Genomic DNA, 9826 nt, shown 5'->3' with positions numbered 1-9826 from the left:
GCAAATCCCTACCAAATTAAATTGACTATAACTTTCTATATAAATGTTGTTCATTTCTTTTTTTTAAACAATGACCTTCACAGAAGGTAGTTACCATGTTACTCAGTAGAATAGTCATTTCATGCAGAGACAAACTGGGGTGGGCTGACCCTTTATGTGTCTCATCTTCTCAAAGGGTCACCTATGCTGTTGCCTTTGTCTGGTTCCCCCCCCCCCCCCCCCCACAGACCCTCGGCTCCTGACAGGGAGTGAGAAGATGCTTAAGGAGCGCCCTGGGATGGCAGAAGAGCCTCAGCAACAAATGAGTGTTCCTGTGGTGAAGCTGGAGAAGGAGTTGCCATGGGGCAAAGCAAGGGAGGACGCGAGCCCTGAGACGTTCCGTCTGAGGTTCCGGCAGTTCCGCTACCAGGAGGCAGCCGGGCCCCAGGAAGCTCTCCGGGTCCTGCAGGAGCTCTGCCGCCAGTGGCTGCGGCCCGAGCTGCACACCAAGGAGCAGATCCTGGAGCTGCTGGTGCTGGAGCAGTTCCTGACCATCCTGCCCCCGGAGTTCTATGCCTGGATTCGGGAGCACTGTCCAGAGAGCAGCAAGACCCTGGTGGCCATGATGGAAGACATGACAGAGAGAGCCCTGGAGGCCAAGGCGGTGGGTGAGAAGGAGCCCTCAGGTTTTTGTCTTGCTGGCTTGGGAGGGGACATTTTTTAAAGAATCGGGAGAAGCTGTGGAAGCAGTGAGGCATATATTGCCCTCCTGTGCTCCCAGACTCTCAGAGGAGCTTTTTTGGAGGGCAGAGACGTTTTCAGCAAGAAAAGCCATTCCCAGGGAAGGTGTAGGGCATGGAAGTATATTTAGCTTCTTTTTTTTGGGGGGGGGTCCTCAGGGCAGAGACTCAGGTATATTTTCCTTGTGAACCTCAGACCCGAGGAAGGCAGTTAGAATTGCTTTCAAAGACCCTTGTAGACTCTTTGGGCAGAGATCCATATGGGAATGGAGGGAATCCCAGTGACTGGAAATCCCTTACTGTAAATACTCATGTTACATCCGTGTTGGGGAAGTCAGTGTATAGGGCTTATTTGGCTCAAAACAATTTGATGGCATTGTTCTGAGTGTAACAAGTTACTTTGGGCCAGAAATATTTCCTTGAGACTGTGGCTGTTTTCCTCACTGTCCTCTTCAGAGAAGGAAGAGGAGGAAGTGTTACTGTTTTGCTTGCAGATAACAGCCTCTATTTTCTTACGTAGTGCCCTGACTTTCTACATAATCTTAGAGCAGTCTTTTTTTAATATTTCGCATTCCAGGAGCTTAACAGTGGACCAGAAAGGTCTTTATGTATAAGAATATGTCTCTGGGAAAGATCTCCTGACTTCCTTGGTATTGTTACAGCAACTTTTCTTCACTAGCTAATTCACTGCAGAAATCCAGCTTTATAGCTTCCTTTCACGTTGGTACCTGGGATGTCCTCTCCTCCAGGAATGTGTGAACGTTCTCAGCAAGGCAATATTGAACTGTCTGTAGAATCTTCATTGTAGAATGTGATTGGTATCAAGGCAGAAGGAACCCCTGTGAAGCAGTGTAGACAAAAGTTGCTCATGGATTGATGTAAAGAGGCTCCAGCCAGCCTCCTTTTCCTGGACGTCTTCTGCCTGGTGTCCTGGGGAACACTGAACTGACTGCTCCTTTCTCACCTGTGCAGCTGGCTTGGTTCTTTGTTTTGATTATAATTTGATTCTCTTCATCACAGACTTCCCTGGGCCTCATTCTAATGGGTATTGGGAACTCTTCTTAGGTTCCATGCCACGTGCAGGGAGAGCAGGACGAGACGGCACTTTGCAGAAGCCCTTGGGAATCAGGTGTCCACCTGGGACCGGTGGAGGTCAAGCCCGAGTGGGGTTTGCCTCATGGGGAAGGAGTTCAAGGCCTCGATCAGAGCACAGAGAACCAACTGAGTCAGGGCCCTGGAGATGGGACGCCGGCTTTCCAGGAGCAGGGTAAGTGGCTCATGGTAGTGAGGTCGGGACACTGGAAACTGCTTTGCCCCCTCTGCTCTTTTAGAAACCTAACAATTGATAGATTGTTTATCATTTTGAGTTTTCCTAGCCCCTTATTCCACCTCAGTAGGAAAACAGATGAAGTGAAATTATTTTCTGTAACTTGACTCTGAATTCCTATAAGGAATATCTGAAATGTTCTCTTGTTCTTTTTTTTCTCTCTTCATTTCACTCACTGGCCTTCTCAAATCTAGCAGTAAATACACAGCTGCTTCATATAGGGCTGTTTTGTTAAGTGGGCCGATAAACCATATCCCTCAGAGTAACATGTGATCCAATTGTATCTCAAAGGAGTTCCTCCCAGGACATGATTTGGGAGCATGAACAGCCTTGAAGGAACAGGGCTCAGTGGTTTGGGGACATTCTTCATCTTCTCAGATGAGGTGCACCCGCAACACTGCATGTGGGCAAGCGTGGAACCAAAGTGATTGCTGAGTCAAGTCTCCGTAGGATTGAAGGACCTGACTACAAACTAGTTCTCATCTTTCTTTTCCTGCTCCCGTCTGCTCAGCTCTGCCTCTTCTTCATGCCGGGCCAGGCCTCCCCTCAGTGAACACCAGAGACCCAGAGATGACAGCTGGCTTCCTCACGGCTGGACCCCAGGTAAGCTGGAACTGCCCCTCCAGAGATCACCACGTTTTGAATGGAGTTCACCCTTCCTGAGTGTCTCCACACAACAAAGCTCCATCCACGTAGTTGACTTATTTTGCTTTTCTAGTTCTGATGAACATGACGGCTTCATTTTCTTCATTTTATTATCTCCAGTTTTTCATTTGCATAGAGCTTTGTGACGCACCCTAAGCCCCAGTTTAACATATTGGTCTTACTCTGTCATTGTAAGGAGGAAGATATCATGGGTACGAATCCTATAGGTGTGAGCTAGGCTCACATGATGGGTGACCAGGAGATAACCATTTGTGGGCACACTCTGTAGATGCTTCTATTATTGTATGACCTCTGGACATCCTCATCTCTCGTCCTCCCCATCTGTGTCATTGGGGATACAGCTGGCTCAGGGCTGCAGGCTCCCAGGAGCTCTGAGCAGAGGAGCCTGGTTTCTAGCCATAACACCAGGCATTTGGGCATTGTCGGCACTTGTTTGTCTGCCACAAATTCAGGCAAGGAGGGAAGACACGCTCATCAAGGTTTACATCTCTGCCATGAGATGCTACCCTGCCGTTAGGGAGGTAACTTAAGAGTTATCTGTGGGATAAATTGAGAGTTAGTACCCATTGATTACCAGTGAGTCTCCTTTCTAAAGGGCATGAGTCTTGAAGAGTTCCATGAAAAATAAAAAGTTCAGTTTGGTGCGAAATTTTTAAAAAGGGGAGGGGTGGGAATTATTATTGTGTTTTGTTTTTTTTTTAAAAAAAAGGGAAAATGAACCTACTTTGATTTGGTTAAAATAGCATTGGGTAAAGTTTGACGCAAGCACCAATTTCTGTTTCTGTTTTCCAAGTGTGTGTTTGGAAGAGGTGCAGAATTACATCAAGTGTTGTTTCATTTGGTCAGTTCCTCCCCTTCTCTCATAAAAGATCTTATTTACAGTGTTATGAATCAGAATGTATTTAATTGATCATGGCATTGTTTTTACGCTAGGATTAGCCCAGATGTCTCTTTACCCATAGTGAAAGTCAGATGTGGTTGGGGGCATACATAGCACCTCCCAGGCTCTGTCAGGCTTGAGGATTGAGTGGAGGAAATGAAAAGTGGAAACTCAGTATGATGGTAGTTAGGGGACGCAAATAAGTCATTTGTTTCTCTTACTAAATGCTGAGAGAAAGACAGTTCCAAGACCCTAGAGAAGATTGGCTACTCTTCCCTGGAGTGCCGTCCTGTGTATTCTCTCATCCACAGCAATCTCCCCTTATTTCAGGGTTTGGCACCGTTTAAAGACATGGCTCTGGCCTTCCCTGAGGAGGAGTGGAGGCACGTGACCCCGGCTCAGATTGACTGCTTTGGTGAATATGTAGAACCAGAAGTCTGTGGGGTCTCCTCTCCAGGTAAGACCATTAGCACCCCACAGAGAAGAAACAAGGATTTTTGTGAGTTGCCTTCAGGGTTCTTGCTCTCTCAGAGATGTCAGAAGCCAGTTCTGACAAAGGAAAGAAACTTCATAGTAATTAGAGTATCCCCATATGCAGGTACTATGTTTGTAGCTTTCTGTTAGAGGAGGGAAGTGGGCTGGGCTAATGTATCTGTCAGAATAGGCAGAGGATATGTGGAGGAGACACTAGGATATCAGTGGCAAAGGCTGATGTGGCCATTGTCACAGAGGAAGCAGAGCGAAGGCGATGCCTGCCTCAACCGGTGGCCAGATTTGTTGAGGGGTAGAGCCTAGGAAGATGCTCTTGTCTGCGACGTGAGCTCCCAGTATGAGCAGGAGCAAGAGAAAAAGGTGGGAGGGGAAAGTGCCCAGAGAAGTGCAGGGGGACGGCCCAGATGGGCCTCGCAGGATCTTGGTGACTGCCTCAGCGAAGAGCAACCAGGTAATGTGTGAGGTGAGTGGGAAGAACATTGGGGTGGGGGGGAGTAGAGTTTGAAATTACTCTTTTGCTCCTCTCTGATTTTCTTCTTTTTCCATTGTGAACCTATACTGACCTTCACCTCAACTTTTCAATTTGAAATGTTCCCAGGGATGAGAGAGGGTGTCACTGTAATTCTTTTAGTGCAAGAGTGAGTTGCACTCTCGGGAAACTCATTTTGCCTTTTTAAGTTTCAGCTTCCTGTGAAGACTGAGTGAAATAGACATCTAAACATTTGCAAAATCCGACAGTGCTAGGTTCTTTCACTGATTACAGTATAGTATTATCCCTTCATAAGTTAGTCAACATTCATTCATATATTCATCTAAAACTTTTATTTGGTATTTAATATGTGGCCAACATTCTGTTCATCACTGTGAAGAAAAGACTTTGTCTTGATTCAGCAATGAGCATTTTTGCCTTATTTGTCTTTTACTGTGTGTATGTATTTTCTGAATGATTTGCGATCAAGAGACACTTGATCTTTTGCCCCTAAACATTTTACTGTGCATCTCCTGACTCATTGATTCTCACCATACTCACTGTATCATTATTCTACCAAGTAAAATAGACTCCATAATACATAATATCTAGTACTTATCCAAAGGGACCCTGGTGGCATAGTGATTAAGCTCTTGACTGCCAACCAGTGGGTCTGTGGTTCAGACCCTCTGCACTTTGTAAAGAAGACCTGCTGATTTGGTTCTTTAAAGAGTCCAGCCCAGGAAGACCTCTGAGGAAGTTCTGCTCTGCCCTCCAAGTTGGAATTGACTTGATGCACCACATCAACAACAAGCATGCATGCTCTGTTTGCCCTCAGGTCCAGTGAAATTGAATTCATTTCAGATTTACTATTTGTAACATTTTAAAACTGGAAACTACCAAAGAGTTGGAAACAACCTAAGTGCCCATCAACAAACGAATGGATAGAGAAGCTCTGGTATATTCACACAATGGAATATTACGCTGCATTGAAAAACAAGGAACTCATGAAATATTATTAAAAATGGGTGACCCTGGAGGACATTATGCTGAGTGAAATATCTCGGTCACAAAAGGACAGATATTGCATAGTGCCACTGTTATAAAACGGGACTGACATCAGGGTTGTGTTGAGACTGAGAAAAACTGGCTAATATATGTATACTGCATTGAAACAGATGAGGGAGGGAACAGTTTAAAAGCAATATATTATTGGGTATTATTGGGGGAGGGGATTGTATACCAGTGAAAGAATTTTACTTATCAAAGAGAAGAGCAAACGGAGGGAGGGGAGAGGAGGGGGGCAGGGAGAACAGTGCAACAGTGAATGAATGGAAATCCAAAGTCTCTGTAAATGTTCATTAAAATTAATAAAATTTTAGGCGAGCTCTGGTGGCCTAGTGGCAAGAAGCTGCAACTACAGTCTCAGAGGTGCACGGTTCAAATCCACCAGATGCTCTGCTGGAGAAGGAGGAACAATCTCCTCCTGTACCAGTCAGATCTGATTTGACGGTACACACAAAAAATAATGAAATAAAATAATTTTTAAAAAATTAATAAAATGTGAAAAAAAAACCACCACCAACCCAAAACCTGGAAACTACCCAAATGAGCATCAGTCAAGTAAACAGACCATGACACGTTCTTGCAGCACTGTGTTGTGTATATGCCATTGAAAGAGGACAGGCTGCATCTGTATGCTTCAGCATCGGATGCGTCTTACCAGTACAATATCGATCAGAAGTAGCCAGAAACAATGTGAATCACTAACATGAGACAAGAACAGGCACAAGTACTTGATCATTTTAAGGTCAGAAGTGCTGCCCTTTGGGGCAGATATAGTGACCAGGAGGGCCTGGGAGAGGACTTCTGGGTGCTGGTAATGCTTTTCTTAACCTGGAAACTGTTGAGTTTTGATGACTTACAAGAAGGGACTCTGTATTTTAAACACTACTTACCATTTCACTCTCTTTCCTCCCTACTCCCTACTTGGCCTCTTTGCCTGCCAGTGCTTTCTTTGCCAATATTTTCCTTATTCATCTTTCTCCCCTTGTCCTAAAAACAACATTCTGTTAACTTGGAGAGAGTGTAGGAGAAATCAGAAGGCCCAGCAAAGGGTTGGTTGGGGCATTTCCATGGTATTCATGGGCATTTTCAGCCTAGTGAATATGCTTTTGGAGAGGCTGTATGGTACATGGATTTCTGTGACAAACAGGGCTTGTCATTCATCCAGCAGTTACTAAACATCTGTCTTGAGCCAGGCCCTGTGCCAGATTCCCCGGACACCCCATTATCGGTGGCTAGGTAGAGGGGGCAGTGTGAGCAGGGTGTGAACATGTTTGAAGATTATGGGATGCAGTCAGTAGTTCACCAGCACTGAAATAGCCAGGGAAGGCAGAACATGTAGATGAATGGAATTTAGCACAGCAAGGCCACGGAGAAACTAATTATAGACTAATTAAAGTGCTCATTGAGTTTAAGATCAAGACACCTCCGGGCAAGAGAATAACCCAGACAGTGTTTCTTGGAGGAAGTAATTGGGTTCTATTTTGAAGAAAAGAAAAGCCTGAGCCCATGTTAAGTAGAAAGGCCTAAAACTTGGCAACCTAGTCTGTAAAAAGTCATAGATCAGATGGAAGGAAGTCAAGTCCAGGCTTAAGGCTAGTGAAAGTGGAATTTGTTAAGGTTAATGAGTGGAAAGAAGAGAAGGAACTGTTAGTGCGGCACTCTCAGCAGTCCAGTGACCATTTTAATAATGCAGATTTGCTTTTGTAGCTTATTACAGAGTCTGTCACTGTCTCCTGTCTTCCTGTAGGCATCGGGAGAAAGGAGAAGGACATCAAAACCCAGCCAGAAGACATTAAAGGGCCGCTTGCCGGACTGACCTCAGAGAGGTTTGAGGAGGCCGTTCTCCAGGGCCCTGAGCTTGGAAGACCCTGTGACCAGGAGCCCAGTAGCTCCGTGGCTCACATGCCGGGACTTCCTGCACCCCAGCATGGTGTCATACCCTTGCCCGATGACCTCAAGACTCACAGCTCCTTCTGGAAGCCTTTCCAGTGCCCCGAGTGTGGGAAGGGCTTCAGCCGCAGCTCAAATCTTGTCCGACACCAGCGAACCCATGAGGAGGAGAAATCTTACGGCTGTGTGGAATGCGGGAAAGGTTTTACTCTCAGAGAGTACCTCATGAAGCACCAGAGAACCCACTTAGGCAAGAGACCTTATGTATGTAGCGAGTGTTGGAAAACCTTCAGCCAGAGACACCATCTCGAGGTGCACCAACGCAGTCACACCGGGGAGAAGCCCTACAAGTGCACCGACTGCTGGAAGAGCTTTAGTCGCAGGCAGCACCTGCAGGTGCACCGCAGGACGCACACGGGGGAGAAGCCCTACACCTGTGAGTGCGGCAAGAGCTTCAGCAGGAACGCCAACCTGGCGGTGCACCGGCGCGCACACACCGGGGAGAAGCCTTACGGCTGCCAGGTGTGTGGGAAGCGGTTCAGTAAGGGGGAGCGGCTGGTCCGACACCAGAGGATCCACACGGGCGAGAAACCCTACCACTGCCCCGCCTGTGGGAGAAGCTTCAACCAGAGGTCCATCCTCAACCGACACCAGAAAACCCAGCACCGCCAGGAAGCCCCCGGGGCCGTGAAGGCACCTTGCTGAAGTGCCTTCTTGCTGTTGGAAGGTGCTAGAGAAGACAGGTACCTAGCTAGCCATTAATCCGAGGGCAGCTTCGCCCATACCACTCGTCTTCACCCACCAAAGGGCTTGTGACAGGGAGTGATGATTCAGAAAGATGCTTAGACCCATTTTCTTCATGCCTGTTCTCAAATGTGGAAAGGGGCAGGACCTGGTTTATTTTGCTTCTGGAGAGCAGCTTCTCATACCTCACCGGGTGGTGCTAACAACTTTTCCTACTGAATCTTGAGGAAATCATTTCTTGAGTTTCAGCTCAGGTTGAAGGGTTTCTCTGGTGGAATGTTCCCACAGTGTCCTGAGGAAGTCCGGTGATAGAGGCAACGTTTTGTCACATGTTGGCAGTCTGAACCTCGATTTTTTGAGGGCTGTATCCTGCCTGGAAGATGACAAGCTCACACCTGCTCTGTTCCTCCCTCCCTTAGTCTTTTTCATTTAACAGGTATTTATTGGACACTTATGTTCCTCCACCGTTCATCTGTCGGGTTTTCTTGCTGTGATGCTGCAAGTTAACCGTGGAACTGGCTGGGCAAGGTTTCGTTCTGTTGCGCATTTGTTGCTGTGAGTCCATGCCCACTGGATGGCACCCAACAACAACGAATTGTGCTCCTGGAGCTGGGAATGCAGTGGTGACCCAAGCACACGGGGTGTATTCTCTGGGACCTTGTGCTTAGCAGTGGAAATAAACATGAAACCATCGTTAACACAGAGTGTCCTTGATTGTGCTGTGCTGAGCTCTCTGTGAGAGTGTATACTCCTCATGTCTGCTTAGTCTGCCCTGGCTGCAGGCCCTCTGCATGTGTGCTGGCCCTTCCCCTTATCAATTGACCTCTTTTCTCAAGTGGTCACCCTTGTGTTACTTTGCTGTTAGGTCTCTTTGAACATTCTGCCCTCTGCGAGATTTCCATGTCCCGTTATTTCTTGTACTTTCAACAAGAGCACAGTGACAACAACTGTCAACCATAACAACTGTCAATGAGAGTGTCAGTTCTTAGGAAATTCATAAATTGCACGGTCAACACAAAGGTACACAGTTCAAATCCATGAGCTGCTCCCTGGGAGAAAGACAGGCAGTCTCCACTCGTGTGATTTACTGTCTCTGAAAACCCCCTGGAGGATCAGCTGTGGGTTGGTTCTGATGCCATGATACCCAACAACATATTTAATAAAAGATTATTTCCTGGGTCCTTGATTTCTTCCACAAATAGATATTGAGGCCCTGTTATATGCCAGGAACTCTTTGAGGTGCTCAGGATACATTAGGGAGCAATGTAGAAATGGGGAATCCCTGCCCTTGTGGTGCTTACATTTTTGTGAATATGTTTGATCTTCAGAACCAGCCAAGATGAAACCTATGGACATGTCCATGAATCCACTAGGATTTGAGCTTGTATTCTTGGTTCTACTGGCTTCGTGCCTTGAACTCCATTTGCCTCAGACCTTTTATTACTGAATTGTCTTTGGTGCGTCAGGGACTCCAGAGATGTTGGCTAGCAGCCTGCTTTACATTAAGTGCCAATTCAGGAAAGATACCAGTGTCTGTAAGCATTTGATAGAAAAATATGAACACATATTAA

At 46.5% G+C, this 9826-nt stretch overlaps 1 protein-coding gene across 1 annotated transcript; it reads left to right on the top strand.

The window, feature by feature from the left end:
* Window positions 1–256: 256 nt before the first annotated feature.
* On the top strand, window positions 257–8216 carry ZSCAN25 (zinc finger and SCAN domain containing 25). The gene is made up of 5 exons (XM_006896591.1): window positions 257–643; window positions 1785–1986; window positions 2558–2649; window positions 3923–4049; window positions 7369–8216. The coding sequence occupies exons 1-5, from the start codon at window positions 257–259 to the stop codon at window positions 8214–8216; spliced, it is 1656 nt and encodes a 551-aa protein (XP_006896653.1).
* Window positions 8217–9826: the final 1610 nt, after the last annotated feature.

This window comes from Elephantulus edwardii, unplaced genomic scaffold, assembly GCF_000299155.1.
Source record: "Elephantulus edwardii isolate Elephantulus edwardi_28Jun2011 unplaced genomic scaffold, EleEdw1.0 scaffold00186, whole genome shotgun sequence".
In the NCBI taxonomy this organism is placed as follows: domain Eukaryota; kingdom Metazoa; phylum Chordata; class Mammalia; order Macroscelidea; family Macroscelididae; genus Elephantulus; species Elephantulus edwardii.
This window is presented reverse-complemented; position numbering and strand designations above follow the sequence as displayed.

Bases quoted from the DNA above. Each gene is read 5' to 3' on its own strand.
- ZSCAN25 (XM_006896591.1), top strand. From the start codon at position 257: ATGCTTAAGGAGCGCCCTGGGATGGCAGAAGAGCCTCAGCAACAAATG. The intron at 644-1,784 runs GTGGGTGAGAAG...AACTCTTCTTAG, and splicing joins GAGCCCTGGAGGCCAAGGCG to GTTCCATGCCACGTGCAGGG. The intron at 1,987-2,557 runs GTAAGTGGCTCA...CCGTCTGCTCAG, and splicing joins GCCGGCTTTCCAGGAGCAGG to CTCTGCCTCTTCTTCATGCC.